This window comes from Bubalus kerabau, chromosome 11, assembly GCF_029407905.1.
Source record: "Bubalus kerabau isolate K-KA32 ecotype Philippines breed swamp buffalo chromosome 11, PCC_UOA_SB_1v2, whole genome shotgun sequence".
In the NCBI taxonomy this organism is placed as follows: Eukaryota; Metazoa; Chordata; class Mammalia; order Artiodactyla; family Bovidae; genus Bubalus; species Bubalus kerabau.
The window spans coordinates 88,832,865-88,852,015 of NC_073634.1; the positions used below are offsets into that span (position 1 = coordinate 88,832,865).

The 19,151-nt window shown below is 48.4% G+C and overlaps 1 protein-coding gene across 2 annotated transcripts in view; it reads right to left on the reverse strand.

Annotated features, from left to right (window-relative positions):
• Window positions 1-370: 370 nt before the first annotated feature.
• LPIN1 (lipin 1) overlaps window positions 371-19,151 on the reverse strand; it is a 129,191-nt gene continuing 110,410 nt past the window's right edge. For both annotated transcript variants that reach the window (XM_055540906.1, XM_055540905.1), the window contains 7 exons: window positions 18,516-18,642; window positions 17,121-17,269; window positions 16,516-16,602; window positions 11,840-11,992; window positions 8,548-8,662; window positions 6,915-7,018; window positions 371-3,056 (listed from right to left, as the gene is read on the reverse strand). In XM_055540906.1, coding sequence (XP_055396881.1) covers window positions 2,897-3,056; window positions 6,915-7,018; window positions 8,548-8,662; window positions 11,840-11,992; window positions 16,516-16,602; window positions 17,121-17,269; window positions 18,516-18,642 — 895 coding nt within the window. In that variant the 3' untranslated portion in view covers window positions 371-2,896. The remainder of the gene's footprint in view (window positions 3,057-6,914; window positions 7,019-8,547; window positions 8,663-11,839; window positions 11,993-16,515; window positions 16,603-17,120; window positions 17,270-18,515; window positions 18,643-19,151) is intronic.

The following is a 19,151-nucleotide window of genomic DNA, read 5'->3' on the forward strand; positions in this document are numbered from 1 at the left end:
CTTCTGCCTCCTGACCACCCTGGGGGTTTTCCCATGTGGCCTCCCACTCTGAGAAGCTGGAAGTGTAATAAGCTTGGTTCTCCTGAGCTTTCCTGGGGCTGCACCTGACTGACGTCCCATACGAGAGCACAGAACACAGCCCGCCTGCGCAAGAGCCACACGTTAAACTTCGATTATGGGCCGAGTCCTGGGAGATACCTCACATACAGCATCTAGCACAATTCTCCCTGCTTCTAAGTTACTCCCTTCAAGGTGGGATGAGTCCCTGACCTTAGGGGGTCGGGGTCGGGGGGAGCCCAGCCCTCTCTTGTCTTCACCCTCTTTCCCTCCCAAGTGTACACAGAGGGTCAGGATTTCACCAAAGGCATCAGAAAAGGTGGGCTTTTTTTATTGCAATATTGAACAGTTCAAAGCTTTAAGGTTTTTGCTTTTTAAGTAGAAAATAAAATAGTATGCTTGATATCACACAACAGGAAATCAATAACTTAATAACTTATCAAAAACTAAAATTCACACACCTGGCTTTCAGGGAAGTCTTTCATTGGTCTCATTTATTACAATATATACTAGCTCTGCATCCAGGACAATGCAATCAAGGATTACAATGATTTTTTTTATCATTGTACCAGCATATACAAATACAGATCAAGTGTTGTAAATAAAATATATTTAAAATGGCGATCCCAAACCTAAAATGGAAAAGGGAATTCTCTTTGAAGTTATCATCATTTTCCCCAGTGTATCCGGGATGTACATTTTTCTCCATCACGTGTGATGAACGTTTGATGACCTGTCACTATGGAGGGATTCGTTTCCATTGGGCAGCTTTGAAATGTGTGGTCCAAACACAGCATCCTAGCCCATGGCCATGGGGTCACAGAGTTCTGGGTGTGTGAACATTGATTAAACCAGCGCACGCATGCAAGTGAGTGCTTCCCAGGCACAAATCTGATTTTCAAAAGCCCACAAGGTAGATATGAAAGTTACAGCCTCTCCGGGGTTATCACGCTCTGATTTTGACACAAACCTGACGTTGCAACTTTCTGGAAGGTGCGCTCTGTTTCAGAGGGCAGTGGTGTGGAAGCTTAGGGTACATCCAAGTTGCATGCTCTCAGCGGCTGGTCATCCTGATGAAGGGCACTCACCACGAGGGACAGGTGACCCAGGGCCAAGGCCAAATTCCTCCCAGGGCAAGGGAGAAACTGGGCCAGCCTCTGCAGACCTGTGAGCTGATACTCGGTTCAGAGCAGTTAAAATTCACCCCAAAATACCCTTGAGACAGAAAGAATGAGTGCAGCCTCCGAACGTCACTAATGAGCAAGCCCAAGGTAAGGCAGGATTATTTTAAATTGTTTTTAATGCCTCCAAAAAAGGGATCTCCACATGTGGATCATGCTTCCGTGCAAATCTGCGATTAGCTACGCACAGGCGTTGGTGTTTCCTGTGTGGCCACATGGACCACTCAGGAGGGCATCCATTGCAGCAAAGCCCACCAATTACAAGAAAGGATTTTCTTTCATAGAAAGAGTAGAATTGCCTCAGCTGTTTCACTGTTTGCCTCCTATGACTCTAACCATGCAATTTAAATAGAAGAGCATTTCAATCAATGGAGTAAAACACTCTTTAAAAAAAATAATAGCTCAAAAAGTAAAGCAAAATCTTTCACCAAAATAATTTTTTCACTTTTCAAATTATTCTCTCCAGGAGCCAATTTAATAAACAAGTAAAAGATCATCTTCTACCAGCCTGAAGAATGTCATTCAAATAATTGCTGACCCACTTGCCCTTAATCTGAGTGAGAAAAACGAAGGGAAATAAAAAGTATTACTCATAGATTCCAAAAGAAAGTCAGCGTGGTGAGGATTACAGAATAAGGCTCTTTGGATGATCTAACACATATATCTTTTTAATGTATTACTGACAGTTATAATAGATTATGGCTAAAATGCTTATTAACAGTAACCCCAGAGTAAAGTAATAAATAACACTATCTACAAAGAATATATAATTTAACTTTTACAAACTGCTTTTCCTAAAACCAACCAGTTTCTGTTGAGAGCTCAAGAAAGAAAGTGACACCATCACCATTTGGCATAAGCTCTGTTCGAGCCCCCATTTTCAGCAGCACCTTGCAGGCTAGGTTGCTGGCAGAGTGTCGAACTAATTCGAAATACTGCCTTGATAGTTATTTCCTATAATCTGAACTTAAGGCATTGCAGAGTCACAGGGAGCTAGCCAAAGCACATTCTACATAAAATGTCTGCCACAGATGCGTTAAGGCATAAACATTCCAGCCTCATGCCGCAAAAAAATGGGGGGAAATGTGCCAGTTTATATAAGTTAGCTTTAACTGGAGGAATGAGAGAACTTAGCCAAACATTTGACCCGTCAGCAAACATCGCAAAGGGACATCCACAAGGTCAAGGCCCAGCAAAGGGAGGTCTGGAGTCCCTCCCGAGACCTCAGATCCAGTTCACAGGACCCTGCACAGCCCTCCTGCAGCGTGCAGCAGCCATGGCACAAACCACCACGTGGCAATGTGTCCCCCACTCTCCCGGAAGTCCTGCACACATGGCGCCCCTCCCTGGATCTCGTCATCCCAAGGACCCCCGGGGTTCACAACCCATCTTGCACACTAACCACTCCCAGCCTGGACTGGGCTGCAGAGGGCAGCAGGGCACGGCCTCCACACCAGGGGGTCAGCCGATGCCCCCCCAGAGACAGACACCCTTCGCATGTTACTTAGAAATGACAACCCCAGAGTTGGGGCAGGGAGGGGAAACCCCCTCCTCGATCCTCTCTGCTCTTAAGCAAATGACTGCACGTCCCCAAACCTATCCTTTAATGGGATTGCCCAGTTTTCACGGGATGTCAGGAGGGGGTGGCCGGGAACCTTCTAGGCTGATGCAGAATGAACATCCTGGTTTTCAAAGGGTGGCGGTGGCTCTCTCCAAAAGGTGAAGTTACTGAAGGTGTCCGAGCAGGGGAAGTCAGAAGAGTGGCTCCTTTTCAGCAAGGGGAAGACGTGGTCGACGACTTCGCAGAGTCTCACGTACCTGGAAGGAGAAGGCACTGCATCACCACCTGGACACGTGGGACACCTGCACGCAGCCCACGCTGCGCCTGGGAGTCAGGGGGAACCTATGAGCCTGCAGAGGGGACCACGTGATTAACGCAAGGGAGGCTGTTCTAGAATAGTCCCTTGCTAATTTATAGGAAAATCAGAGGGTCCGCCAACCAAGGAAGAGTCAGAGATGGCCCCGTGGGGGAGGCAGGTGTGACCTGACCTGACTCGAAGGACAGAGCAGAAGTGAAGACAGGAAGCTATCAGTAGGGCAGACACACAGACACGTCACCCGCCTGGGAGGTGGGGAACCACAGAAAAGAAACGTCTCCTCGGCGTCACCTGGAGGCTGAACACTGTGCAGTGAAAGGCATTGGGCCCCAGGGCTGAAACTCGGATTCGACCTTCAGCTCTGCCACTGAGGGCTTCCCTGGTGGCTCAGACAGTAGAGAATCTGCAGATTCGGGTTTGATCCCTGGGTCGGGAAGATCCCCTGGAGACAGGAATGCCTATCCACTCCAGTATCCTTGTCACTGATGAGCTATGCCGTCTCCAACAAGCAGTTTCATCTCTCTAAGCTGTAACTTCCTCAGCTGGAAAGGGAGAGGATGAAAACTGTGCACAGCGTACGTGCAAGGATTAAATTAAATGACGTATGCACAGTAAAACAATGGGAACTGACGCTCCATAAATGTAACAATTAATCATTAACATTGTAAAATAGTTTGCCTTGGCTAATTATTAGTCTCAGGGAAACAAAGCCCTAGTTGGCACAAGGGTCATGAGACCTGGGATCTACTCCTGTCTTAGTGCTGTGGGACCCTGGGCAGGTGTCTTGCCCTCTCTGGGCTTCAGGTCCTTCTAGAATGTGGACACGGGCCTCATCGGTGTTTCTCAATGCTCCCTGTAATGCTCTCTCACTCTATTTTCTGTGTATCCCCAAGGAGACGTTGCATATTAGTTTCTGTGGCCTAGAACTACAAATAGAAAGTTGCATATTAAAAACGCATTTTCAGACCTCTGGGCTCCGACCAGAAACTATGATGAACCCAGGCCTCCTTGCATGTTCCCAGAGCCTTCCCTGACAGTCCCCATGTCCCTCTCCCGTTCCAATCTGCTAAGAACCAGAAAGGGCTTTTGAAATCCAAACTCCAGAAATTCACATTTCTGAGACATAAAACAACTTTTAAATAAGGGTGAGTGTGTGTATTTAACAAAGGACTTCCAGAGAAACATTGTACTTACACAAAATGGAGAAAATCTCTCTTAACAAGCAAGAATTGTGTCTTTCCCAAGGATTGAAACAAAATTTTAAAATACTTCCTGGCTTGGAGACCTGTTTGTTTGAGTTCTGTGACTCGGGGAGGCGGCCCCTCCCTGCCAGGGGGCAGCTCACGTTCATCATCAGGGTTCAGCGGCACCAGACCCAAACCCGGTCCGTCCATGCCTCTCTCGGGCCAACCCTCCTCACCAGGTCTCCTTCAGAGCAAGCGGCCCCAAAGCACTGCTGGCCATAAAGGCCAAGAAAGACAGCGCTGAAGCCCCCCACCTGGGGTGGGCTCCTGACTTCTCAGAGACAACATGCCAGCTCCCTAGAGGCAAGCACCTGCTGGGCTCCAATGCCAGGGTTCCGAGCTCAGACACAGGATTCCAAGCTCAGGACACCAGCTTGGCACCCAAGCTCCGAGCCAGAGAAAAGCGTGTGCTTTCCTGGGGAAGGAGGGCTGCTCTCCCACGGGAACAGCCGTCATCTCCTGGTCCAGGTAGAAGGTGACATCATTCTTTGCCAACATGTAAAGTTTTCTCCCACAAGGCGTGGACACAGCGTGCATGTGGGCTCCTGGGCAAACCTGCAGAGCTGCGGGAGTCCCCCTTCCTACGCCCCTCGTGACAAGACTTGCCCCTTGGCTACTGGCTGGGCAGAAACCTTTGCCATTTCCAGGCAAGATTTCATTTGACTTCTTTTGACCCTAAATGGAAATCCGCTGTCTCCTCGAGACCAGGAACCACTCTCATGGGTGAGCGGGGAGGGGAAGGGAACTGAGACACTGTCGGGGTGGGGGGGCCCCCACTGAGAACTCCGGAGGGGGAGGAACTGCACAGAGAGGGGGAGGAAAGAAGAGTTCCTGCTGTCATGGGCTCCCAAGGCCATGCCCAGCACCGCCTCCGGTTCCCAGGGATTGGAGGAGGGTCTTGGCTTCCTGGCTCCACCCTCCCCTCACCCCTCCACACCCTAAGAACTCCTTAGGTCTGGCCTGGCCTGGGGGAGGGAGGCTTAGGGGGCAGCCCCTAGAGCATCTCTAACCTGCAACTGTCCTATTTAGGCTGGATTAGACTCCAACGGGGAAAAGGACCATCTTGAAAATGAACATCTGCTTGAGGAGAACCTAGATCTCTAATTTACCAAAAAAACAATCCTTGGGAATCTGCTGGACCCAAACTCCCCAAGTCTAACTCCTCCATATGAGGAAGGCCCCGCAGGCCCCCTAGGGTGGCCTAGGCCCGGGCAGCTTTCCAGATCTCCAGCAACCAGGCCAACAGGGGTATGACCTCTAATACAGACAAGGCCGGATGACATCTGTCTGCCCAACGTCACCCAGTGACAGGTGACGTCACCCAGTGGGCACAGCTGAGGACACGTGATCCACTTGAAGCAGTTAAGAACACAAAGCAAGACACATCCAAGTCAAGAAAAGCCCTAGCCAGCCAGGCGGCCTCCCTGCAGACAGTAACCCTGTTGGGCCCACGGCCTCGGGGAGGAAGGGCTTCGGCCAAAAATATGAGAGGAACTCATAGTCACACAGTGATGTTTCCGGCAAGAATATTATTACAGGTCAGGATGTGAAGGGCTATATACGTTCCTCATCTTTAAATATAGCTTCTCATGATATTTTAATTTGGTTACATTTCTCATTCACATTCTAGGCTTTCAAAGCAAATTTGGCAAATCTCAGCCAGTAGTTTTCAAATTCATGCCGTTCTACTCTGTAGCAACATCTAATTACGCATTTAAATATTCAGCGCAGAGGTGGCTGTTACAGCAGCAACGGTCATCGCCACTTGCTGAGTCCTGCCAACCTGGGTGACTTGATGGTCTGCAGTATGTACACCAGGCTCCTCTGTCCTCCACGATCTCCTGGAATTTCCTCACACTCCTGTCCATTGAGTTGGTGATGCTATCTAACCATCTCATCCTCTGTCGCCCTCTTCTCCTTTTGCCTTCAATCTTTCCCAGCATCACCGTCTTTTCCAGTGAATCAGCTCTTCACATCAGGTGGCCAAAGTATTGGAGCTTCAGCTTTAGTACCAGCCCTTCCAATGAATATTCAGGGTTGATTTCCTTTAGGACTGACTGGTTTGATCTCCTTGCTGTCCAAGGGACTAGTCTTCTCCAGCGAAAATGCGAAAGCATCAATTCTTTGGTGCTCAGCCTTCTTATGGTCCAACTCTCACATCTGTACATCACTACTGGAAAAACCATAGCTTAGACTGTATGGACCTTTGTTGGCAAAGTGATGTCAATGCTTCTTAATACAGGGTCTGGGTTTGTCACAGCTTTTCTTCCAAGGAGAAAGCATCCTTTAATTTCATGGCTGCAGTCACTGTCTGCAATGATTTTGGAGCCCAAGCCACTGTTTCCACTTTTTCCCCTTCTATATGCCCTGAAGTGATGGATCTGATTTAATTCAGGTTGTCCAAAACTTAGGTTCTGGACAAAATCTGAGAAATTAAAATAATTTTTCTTTGTAGGACTTAAGGATTAAAATGTAGGTAGCCAAAGGATTAGAAAGGTATACTGTTAACTGTAAAACGTCACTCCAAGGTCATTGACAATGACAGTGATACTCACGAGGAGATGTTGGTCTTGGCATGTTCCTGCACGAGCTCTCCTTTGGGGTTCACCGTGAATATCCTGTTCAGAGACACTCCCACTTGCTTGTACGAGTACACATCCTATATTTGGAGAAGTGTTAATTAATCAGAAGAAGAGTTCATGGTATATACAAATACATGATTTTTCAGATTTGATACAAATACAAAGGTAGAAAGGGCAGACCTTGGGGATACAGCACATTCGGATCCAGATGCCATAACCAAGCCAGTAAAGCCAATCGCATAAATGTTTTGGTTTCGTGGTGTACATAAAAGTGAGGTTTACACTATACTGTACTCTGTTAAGTGGGCAACAACTTTATGTCTCTAAAAAAAAATGTGCATACCTTAATTAAAAACTACTGCTGAACTGACATATATACACTAGCATGTATAAAACAGATAGCTAATGGGAAGCTGCTGCGTAGCACAGGGAGCTCAGCTTGGTGCTCTGTGATGACCTAGAGGGGTGGGAGAGACAAGGCTCAAGAGGGACAGGATATACGTATACTTGGAGCCGATTCACGTTGTTGTGCAGTGAAAACTACCACAACATTGTAAAGCAATTATCCTCCAATTACAAAAAATGCTATGATAAAAAAAACTCACTGTTGAAAAATGCTAACCATCATTTATGAAAGCACCATTGAGCTTTCAGTGAATCCTAGTAGTCACATAAGAGATCACTGATCCCAGATCAGCACAACATATAAAATCATGAAAAAGCTTGAAATAGTGCAAGAATGACCAAAGTGTGACACAGGGGCAGAAAGTGAGCAAATGCTGTTGGGAAAATTGTACCAACAGGCCCACTTGATGCAGGGTGTTTCAACTTTGTTTGCTGAAACACAAACTTTCAACTTGGCAAAAAAAAAAAGTGCATTACCTGCAAAGCACAATAAAACAAGCTCCACCTGTATTATAGAACTTTCATTAAACCAGAACAATACCCCCAAGTAGAGTCAAGAAATAATATCTCTGGATGTGAAATTAGTAAGTCAGTTGTGCTCTATGGGCCTCAGTTCACTCATCTGTTGAAGAGCCGAGTTAAAAAATCAACCACCTACCATATCCCTTGCAAGTCTAACAACTTTCCTTAAGGTTCTTCACTCACCCATTTTCTTGGGCATGAGTTTCAAAAACAGGAGAATTTGATCATTAGGAAGTCCCAACTATATTCTCTAATATGCTGAACTTTCCAGCCAATGTGGGTGGTATGCACAAAATCTCAAAGTATGACTCTTGCCATAGAAAACAACAGCATTCACATAAGACACTGAATTCACCTCTGTGCTCTGTGGTTTCATGGTTCCCTTCCTATAGAAAGGCTCTAATCCTATTTAACGTTCTTGTTTTGCTAATTTAGCACATAATCTGGACTGTCAAGTTTCTAGTTTCAAATTTCAAGCTGAAACCCACAAGCCCACCTTCAAAGAAAACTAGAGGCCGTGAAATGAAGATGCTGTCCTTGCCTTCAGATGCGGGCAAGTAGATCTTTAGCAGCTATGTCTAGGAAGAGGGTCTGGCCTTACAGTGGCCAGCCTTTCAGATGACGGCCATTAGAACGGTCAGTAATTTCAAGAGCTCGGATATATCCAACTACTACTTACAGCTGGTCGGTTTCCAAAAGCAGCATAGAAGGGTTCTGTGTTTGGGAAAAACAGGTTTTTGATGTCTGTCAAACACTGGACTTTAAACTTCTCTGGCTTCTTTTCGATCACTTCCCTGTTAAAACAAATTGATAAAATAATGGGTCAGCGCAAGCCTATTAAGAATTCATTAGCATCAAACTGTTTTTAATCGTCAAAGATGCTGGGATACTGAGTACATTCATATCTTTGGAAATTAAATATGTGTAAGTCAGTTACGCCGTCCCAGGAAAGCATAGACAGAAAGTGAATCCGCACTTTCAAGTCTGCCCACAAAGAAAATGCCCTGGAGCAGTGACTTTGCTGAAGACCTCAACCAATCATCCAAAGAACAAAGAATTCCAGGGCACAGAAGAGAGAGCCTCTTCACTCTCTTCATAAGGCCAACAGGACCTCAGAAACCAAACCTAAAGAGGTGAAGTAGGTGGAAAGGAAGGTCGGTGCAAAGGTTCTAAATAAGTAAAGAACCTCACTGCCATAGACTAGGGAACACCTAAATAAATGAAGAAACAAACCATCTAACTCAACTGAAGATTCAATATTATAATGATATTAACTCTCTATTGGTCTATAAAGTGAAAGTGAAGTTGCTCAGTTATGTCCAACTCTCTGTGACCCCATGGGCAGTATAGCCTACCAGGTTCCTCTGTCCATGGGATTTTCCAGGCAAGAGTACTGGAGTGGGTTGCCATTTCCTTCTCCAGGGGATCTTCCTGAGCCAGGGATTGAACCCGGGTCTCCCGCATTGCAGGCAGACGCTTTACCATCTGAGCCACCAGGGAAGCCATCTATTGGTCTACAGATTCCCTGTAATTTCAATTAAACTCACACCAGGTTGTTGTCTGTATGTTTCTACAGAGTGTGACTTGAATAACACAGATGAATAAAGGCCAGAAATGGAGGCTCACATTTGCGGGCCCTCGATTTATGACCCTGATGACAAGTCAGAGCAGAGGAAAAGGGCAGCCTTTTCAGCAAATGGAGTTGGGGCAACTGAACATCCATAGAGGGGAAAAAAAAAAATGGACACCCTACTGCACTCTGTGTACAAAACTCAATTCCTGGTGAATTACAGATGTCGGTGTGAAAAACAACACTTTTAGATAAAATATGGGAGACTTTCCTTGGGCCCACAGTCAGGGAAGGCTTTGTTAATGCACAGAAAGTACAAACTACAAGAGGAAATGATCTGTCCAACTGCACGAAACTCAGATTTATGTTCATCAGAAGCTATAAGCTGGAGAAAGATACTTGTAGTACTCATAATAAAGGCCACATCTATAGAATCTGTAAGACTCTTACAAATTAGAAGGAAAACAAGAGAAAGACATGAACTGGCACTTCACAGAAGATGACACTCAAATGGCCCAGAAACACACGAAGACATCTCTTTCCCACCAGACTAGCAGAAATGTAAACAGCTGACAGCGGGTAAGCAAGAAAGGACAGCTGATGGGAGGAATACCCAGCACCGTTTGCTGTTGGTGCACAAATTGTTTCAACCACTCTGGACAACATGCCATGATTTAAGAAAGCCAAGCATGTGCATGCTCTGTGGCCCAGGGACCCCGCTCTTGAGAGTCCCTAAGAGTGGAGAACCACAAGTGGCTCGAGCACCCATCAACAGTAGAATGGGTAAACAGGCAGGGTACAGTCCAACCACGGGACCTACAGAAGCTAAGACGAGCCAGTGACGGCCACTTCCAATGATCCTGGAGGCATAGTATCGAGCAATAAAAACAAGCTCTGGGAGGACACACGGTTTGTTTACATCAAGTTCACAAATGTGTACAATTAAACATACTGGTTAGGATTACATGTATTTGTACTGACTACTCAGAGGAACAGGGAGGGATGAACACAAAATCCAGGGAGAAGGGTTACTGTTCCTGCCCAGGGATGAGGGATGAGAGCAAACAGAACCTGGGGCATAATGGTTTATCCTCTGGCTTTACTTGAGTCTGGGGCCCGCTAGTGTTCACTGTTGGATTACTGGATGATCTCAAAGGTCCCTTTCAGCTTGCATATAGAAATACTGTATATATATATATACGTGTGTGTGTGTATACAGTATGTGTGTGTTAGTCACTCAAGTCGTGTCAGACTCTTTGTGACACTATGGACTGTAGCCCGCCAGGGTCCTCTGTCCATGGGATTCTCCAGGCAAGAATACTGGAGTGGATAGCCATCTCCTTCTCCAAAGGCTCTTCCCGACCCAGGGATTGAACCTGGGCCTCCTGCATTGCAGGCAGATTCTTTACCATTTGAGCCACAGGGGAAGCTCATATACAATATGTGTGTATATACACACACACTGCATATATTTTAGAACTCTTGTTCTGCAGCTAAACAAAATGTAATTTAGATGATGATGGTGATGAGAGTAATGATGAATGGTGATCGTGATGGTGATGATAATGGAGCCCCAAACTGAGTATCAGAAGACCCAGGGGCTGGTCTTGGCTCTGCATGGACTTCTGTGGACTCTAGAATCCTCCTTAGCACTATAAGGGCCTCACTGTTGACATCTAGGACTCTTATAGACACGTGAGTGGCTATATGAGTCTCAAACTTTAATCCACTGTGGGAAATGGCCCTAGGCCCCCAGCTCCAGGGAAGCTGCTATTTTCCTGTGCCCATCCCAGGAGGCCAGACTTAGTTTGGCTTGGTTGTCCTGAATGCGGGCATGAAGGCGAAGGGAAGAGGGTCATTGGAAAATGGGCTGGTGGCGGTCTGTAAAAACAAAATGGTGTGACCAAGACTCAGGGAGTCCCAGGCCAGGTGGTGGTGGTGGCTACAGAGAGGCCACTTAACCCAGCCTAGTCCCTGATCAGACAGGAAGGAAGCACATGGATTCTCAGAGTTGCTAAGACGCAGACCAGAAGTGCAAGGTTTGGGGCAGGGGCAGCTCTCCACAAAGGAGGGCAGCACGTGCCAAAGCTCCAAGCAGAGACCACCTCTCTGGACAATGGAGACTGCATCCAGGAGCCAGAGAGAATGGGGCGGGTAAGGAAGACAAGGCAGGTGGCGGAGAGCCCGTGATGCCGAGCTCGCGGCCACCGTGGTTTTTTTCCCAAGGGCCATGATGGGCTGACAGAAGAAGCTGAGGGTCATGGGGTCAGACCTGCCCTTGAGGATGAACCCTCCAGTGCCCAGCATGGAGCGGAGGTATTGGTGGGGAGGATGAGTGAGCAGGACAGGTCCAGAGCTGGCCCACAGGTGCGGGGCGGGGGGTAGGCAGGCCGAGCCTCACCTGTGCAGGGCGGAGAAGAGGCTGCTCGGGCTGAGCAGCAGCGGGCCCTGGGGCAGCACCGTGCCGCGCTCGTTGACCCAGTGCAGGTAGCCCCGCGTCATGTCTGCCATGCCGATGGCCCGCGCCGAGCAGTATAGAAACTTGTACCCATTTCTGAAAGAGAGACAAAACGTTTGCCGTGAAGGGCATCGCACACTGGAGCCATTTTGCGTGCACAAACCCTGATCCTATCTGCTCCGTGAAGATGGGCTCGGCTGTAATTCCCAAGCAAGAGGCCACCTCCTCTAAAATCTCATTTTCAACTGAACCCCATTTCCTGTCATTACTGAAGCACCTTCCTGGCCTCACTTGGTTTAATCCTCATGGATACCTCACTCCTTCCACTCTACTGTTAGGGAAACTGAGGCTGGAGGCACCAAACTGGCCAACCTACCTGCACTGGGATCATTCATATCTTTCCATCTGGCTGGTCACCTGTATCCTTTATAACCCTGATAAAATAAACATGTGAATGTGTTTCCTCGAGTCTTGTGAGCCATCGTCAGCCCTGAGGAGAGGGTATGGGACCCTCATTTTGTACTCAAGTCAAGCTGGGGACCTACCACCTATAACTGGTGTCTGAATTTGGGGCAGCCTTGGGGGAATAAGCCCTTAACCTGTGGGGTCTATACCAACTAGGTAGTGACAGAATTAAATTGTCAGATACCCGATGGTATCTGCAGAGAATTGCATAATTGCTTGTGAAAAATAGATCACATGGGAATATTCGTCTGTTAAATACAATTTAATTTAGTAGAAATGAATTTCCCTTTTTTTGAGACTTTGAAAACCTAAGAGTCCAAAAAGAGATGTGGTATAAATATTAAATAAATGCCAAATTCAATGCCTTACTATAAAGACAGAATATAAGATACATACCCTTAAGAATTTCTGTATTGATGATGTTTAAATATTTTAATGTATTGGATTAAACATATTGTAAAAAATTTAAACACCATCTATGGACTTCCCTGGTGGCCCAGTGGTAAAGAGCCTGCCTGCCAATGCAGGAGACACAGCAGACGTGGGTTTAATGCCTGAGTCAGGAAGATCCCCTGGAGGAGGGCATGGCAACCCACCCCAGTATTCTTGCCTGGAGAATCCCATGGACAGAGGAGCTTGGCCACAGTCTATAGGGTAGCAAAGAGTTGTACACAATTGAAGCGATTTAGCACAGTACAACGTAAACTACCCACATCCCATCCCACTTACTGCTCCACTTTGACTGTTTCATACTGGCCAAAGAACCTGCCTCAAGATTTTCCTAGTAATACGTTCTTTAAAACCAAGAAACAGGCAAGAGTTACAATGCAGAGAATCTACAAACACCAGCTTATCCGGAGTACAGAAATATATCTGAAAATCAAGCAACCTTTTTATATCCATCTTTGTATCTGAGCTGTCTAATTAATGTAAATTTTTTTTGTTAATCACTATTTCTGTGTACAGGTCTTCACATCAAAGTCCTAAAAGCTGCCACCTGCAGGGGTCTGAAATGCTCATTTTATTCGAGCCTTGATTTGCAAATGCTCTTCACGGCTGGATCATGCCACTGGCTGTCCTCATTGGCTGGCCTTGCCAAGCGAGTGTTTTGCTTCAAAGGCTGTTTCTAAACTTAGCTGGAAAACCAGCTCCAGGATGTCCTAACCAGAGGAAGACCTGTTAGTGACAACAGGGATCACCTTTCCAGAGCCTTCAACCCCCAGAAGAGCCACGTGAAAGACCAGGTGTCCCCATCACTCGCTCGGAGGGTAGGCAGCACCCCGCACAGCATCCGGCACAGTCCCTGGTGCACAGTGGGGTTTGGCTGTGAGATCCTCAGGGCTCTCATGGAGCACTGGTTTGAACAAAACACCCTCTTGTGACTTTTAATCGCACAACCCAGTGGCATAGCGCAGCTGGCCTAGTAAAGACCTAGGGGATCATGCAAGCCGCTTTCTCACTTTAAAGAGGAGGGCACTACAGCTGGGCGCGGGAGACGGATCAGAGGGTCTACAGGGAGCCGACGGCCCCTCGAGCCCAGGTCCACAACTCCCTCCCACTCGCCACACCCCTCCCTTCCGGGCAGGCAGTGATGCTGATGCAGTAACCTGAGGGGAAAGACAAGAACCGCTGTGGCAGGAGAAAGATTCTAATGAGTCTGCTAATGATCGCTTCCCATCCTCACCATTCTGACTTCAGAGGATGCATTCCTCAGGCCGTAGATGAACTAATTTATCTATGGAAACACAGGAAGCAGTCACTCTCGCTAAGTCACGGAGGCACTAATTTGGTTACATGAATATCACAATATTTATAAAGCAACACAGGAAATTAGAACAATTATTGTCCATTCTCTAATCCTCCTTGGCTCAATGATCTAGATATTTTAGGAGCCAGTCCTTTTCTTTCCTTCCACTTATCGAACACGTATATTTGAATGAGGGAGTCTTCCGATCTCTTCCATTTGTATCTGCTAGAGTTCTTTTTAATCAATAACCAAGTCAGCTTTTTAAAATCGATAACCAAGCAAGCTTTATATCCTCTCTGTGAACAAGGTAATAATCAACCTGACAGCTAATTTCTCATGGACTGACTTACTCAAGTTATTACACCTGGCAGAAAAAATAAAAGTTGCCTTCATTTTCTGTTGTTTCCAGGTAAACAGTTATCTGCAACTGGTCTTTCCATTAGAAAAATACTGCAGAGTGTAAAATGTAGGAGGGACCCAAACTCAAAGAAAGCAGAAATTCAAGAGCAATCAGTCCAAAACCCCGCAAGTAAATGGCCTCTGCTCCCTGGTACTCTGCATGCTGAACATTTCTCTGAACCCATCTCTGTGTAACCACAAACATGACATCAACAGAAACGACCTCCCAACCTTTGCCAGTTCTCAATCCCTGTACTTTTCCCAGTTGTGGCTACCTAAGACCTGCAGGAGGTGGCGTGTGAGATGCTGCTTGGATGGGTATTTTCTCTAACCAGCTACAAAAGTCGATGCCATGTCCAGCCTGAGTGAGTACTCCATGATGGCACCCGGGCCACCAAGATGGGGTGAGCCCTTGGGTACCAGGGAGGCCAGGGGAGGAGAACACAGAGCTGCCCGAGTATCGATTCTGGCCTGGAGAGGCTTTGTGAGAAACCATGGGGTCTGAGCCAGGTATTACAGGCAGGAAACCTATGAGAGGCAAACATTAGAGGTAAAGGCCCTCCAAGCAGGAGCCATCAGGTGAGGAAAAGTGGGAAGATGGGAAAACGAAGGATGGGGTGGGGAAGTCAGACTGGGGTCGAGCAAGAAGTTATGGGGCGAAGCCACAGAAATCAGGAACTAGCAGAAGCCTGACGCAGCACTGCTGGGTTTGAGAGCCAAGCAGAGGGGCCTGCACTTGCTTGTGTCCGGAGCCCCTGAAGGCCATGCCCAAGCGGAGCGAGGGTCCGAACGCCACTGGTCTAACCCTGTGGGTGCCAACGAGGACACACATCAAACTTGGTGAACGAGTTAAGTGTCAGGCTCCTTACTCTCAAGTGCAACCAAAATGAAAACACCACAAGTCCTCTGTAACTGTCAGATCCTCATCCACAGATCGGACTCATTCTAAACCAGCTGATCAAACAAAAGAATGATCAGGCATTCTTTGGTAAGCTACTCAACTTTCATTATTCAAGAAGATAACTTCTGTAGGAAAACCTAAGAGAAACACAAATCAATACCAAAAAAAAAAAAAAAAAGCATCAGCACCCTTATTTTTTTTTTTAACATTACAGTAAGAACAGGAATAGATTTATGTTCCAAAATCCAGAATCAGCCAGGCTGGGAGCTACTTAATATCCTGACCCACAGGGGTTTCTTTGGAATAAAAAATAGAGACAGTTTTCAGTGTCAGGCTAGTCAAGACAGTTCACAAGTGCATTAATCTTCAAGGCAAAGAGCCAGCCATGGGGAGGCTGCAGGAGACTCCAGTCCACAGAGAGATGGAAGAAGTGGGACTAAGCGCCTGCTGGTGTGGGGGAGGGAAACCCCAAGGGCTCTGACCCTGGAGATGAACCAGAGCAGAAGCAACGGACCGGGAGCTGGGCTGACCAGGACTCCAGGGGGTTCTGCCTGGTAGCAGCTATGGGAATATGGACCAATCGTTTTAACTCTCTAAGCTTAGAAATGACAATACTTGCTTCTCAGAATTACTGTAAGAATGAAGTGACACACGTGCCCAACACTTGAGAGCAACTCAAGATGCATGCTCCCATCCTGATGTCCCGAGTACGGGCCCCTCAGTGGAGTGCTCCCCGGACCAGGTGGACGAGACGGGCCCTGCAGGCTGGCCCACAAACCTGCTTGGAATTGGGATCGTTTTTAGCCTAAAATACATCCTGTGGCCAACGTCAGGCTACCATGTCCCCACCTGACTGTGAACCTCGACCGACCCCTGAAGCTGGCTGCAACCATCTTCCCTCCCCATCAATTTTCAATATCCCGACCACTTCCTTTCTTGCCTTTTGGTACTGAATTCAAATGCGGAGCTGGCAGGCTTCCACCGTGCACTCCACCACCTCCCCCCCGCCAACTCTCCCTGGCTGAGGGTGCGCCTGTCTGTGTAAGCCAGCCCAGCAAGAAAGGCTACGTGTGCAGACTGCCACGTGCTCCCCAGCTATGGACTTACTGGCTCACTTTATGGTACAGCTTGGCGATGCCCTGGTGGGTCCAATCCTTCCCCAGGGTGGGCAAAATGTGCCCGAGAGTATCTGATCTGAATAAAGACAGAGAATAGAAAAATTAAATGATGAGGGCACTGCATGAACAGCAAGTGCCTACTGTCTAGCACAGGGAACTACAGTCGATATCCTGTGACAAACCACAACGGACGAGAATATGGAAAATACGTACAACTGAGTCCCTTTGCTGTACAAAAGAAATTAACACAACACTGTAACTCAACTATACTTCAATAAAATCTTTTTTTAAAAAAAGAGAAAGGTGGGCATCACTAAAGGAAAAAAAAAGTTCACTCTGATTCACTGCACCAGAGAAGCCTCATTAAAAATGCAAGTGAGATACACGACTTGCTCTCTGGACAGAAACCCTGAGACTGAGCAATGATGTCAGGGAGCGGCTGCCCCACAGGGAAGAGATCCCCAAGCCCCCAGTGCAGCTGTTTAATTCAAGGAGCCCCAGAAACTGAACTACATGAGCCCCAATCGGCCCCAGCAAGAGGAGCCAACGCACCTCCAGGCCCAGGGCCCACAGCCCCAGAGTGGGTGGACTCACCTAGTGATGGTCCCATCAATGTCAGAGATGACCACCTTGTCGTCCCAGTTCCACAAGTAGATGGTGCCCTCGCAGCGGCACGTGCCCTGGTACTGCGTGGTGACACTGAACACCACGTCGTTCGGGCCGTTCTTCAGCTTCAGGCTTTTCTGAAAGACAGGAGCTCTGTGTCCACTGGAGGGCGAGGCCCGGGGGGACACGTGGTTTCCGTTCCACGAGAAACCAGATCTGGACTTTATTTTGTTTTTTTAATCACCACCCCAGGCCACCGTACAATTCTATCCCTGCCTTGCTCTCGATGAGGACGGTTCTTTCCAGGACTTGGGCAACCTGAACCCCAGCCCTCCTCACAGGCCCACGTGTAGGGCAGCTGTGACACGTCCCCCAGGGGCAGGTGACAGCCCTGGGGGTCACTACGGGAAATCACGACCCCAGACCGGGATGTACTTGCTTGGCCACGGCTGAGCGTAAAGGGTCATGACCAGTGAAACGAGTCTAAGCCAAGTGCGGAACTACGTTCCCCACACCAGCCATGGGTATGGATGATGACCCACACAGACTGGAAGAAAGCAGTCTCAGTTATCAAGCACGTCTCAGGTCCAGAAGCACAGAGGCCAGGTTCCAGGAAATCACTCCAGCTTCTGAAAGCAGAAGCCCCTTTTGGGGGTTCTGAATCTCTGCACCAGGGCCCTCAGGTGCCAGCCAGCTGGCGGCCAGAATCCAGGTCAACCCCAGCACTGCTGGACAGGGCCCCTGCCACCCAGCTGCTTCACTAGGACTGCGGGCTGCAGGAGTCTGGCCTGTCCCTTCTCTTTTACCATAAAACAGCATCATGGCTAGGCCCGGCCGCCACAAACTCTTGGGACAGCTGAACGGAGACACCCGCTCACTGTCTGCTCATGGGAAACAGGGTCCAGGCCTGACTCATCCTGGTGGTACAGATGCACAGAAGAGGACACCGTGATCAGGGTGGCCCCCTGCTACCAGCAGCTCTCGGAACCCATCACGAGTGTGGGGGAGTGGGGGAGCCAGAGCTGCCCCCCCGATTCAGGAGAGGCAGCTGACCTAACAAACATCTCCGGGAAAGTGGAAACAGCCCCGTGACGTGTGGTCTATCCATCATTTACACCTCGAGACAAACACCTTCAGGCTGCCCTCCTCCAACACTTGAGACCAAGGAGCCTCCAGGGCAGACACAGGGGAGTGCAGCTGGACAGGAGGCACTGAAATGGGGGGGATGTGAGCCCAAGGAGGAGGGCAACTGGTACTGGGACAGAGAAGGTGCTCGGGGCTGACTCGGGGTCGGGGGAACCCAGTCCATGGAACCCGCCGAGCACGGGTGGCAAGAGCCGGGCCGGAACCCACGTCCCGGCGGAGGGAGGAAAGGGCCCTCACCAGCTGCTCTGACGTGAGGCGCAGGGTCTTCTTGTAGCTGACGCTGGACAACAGGGGGAGGTGGCTTGTGCTGGATGGCTTGGCGGCTGCATGCTCCTCATCACTAGAGGATGACTCATGCTTTATTCTGGAACACACAGTGATGTAACCACCAATTAGGAAGTCCATCTGGGCAGCCATTAAACACGCATTAGGCAGGAATCGATGACGGAGTGCTGTCCCTGGGGCGGTCACTTAGCAGATGCCGTCACTAATCCCATTCATGAGGCTCCTGCATTATTCACCCAGGGCCGCCACTCCTCATTCAGGTGCCTGCCTGCTGGCATCATCACTCTATTTTAAACCGAGAGGCTCCCCCCGTCCTCCCTGCAGCCTTGGAGGATGCCTACATTCTCTCTTCCCCCATCCCAGGCTGCCAGCCAGGCCAATCACAAGGAGCCCAAACATTTCCTACACGTCCAAGCCCATTCGTTCCCTCCAAACACACAATTCCAAATAACGAGGTCACTCTGAGGACTTACAAACGGGTGCCAGGGAAGCCAAGGAAGACCCCCCCAACTCTCCTCCAGAACCCCTCAGCAGGCTGCCCCGGACCACGAGCCACACTTCATTCGTCTGCACACAAGTCAAGCTCCA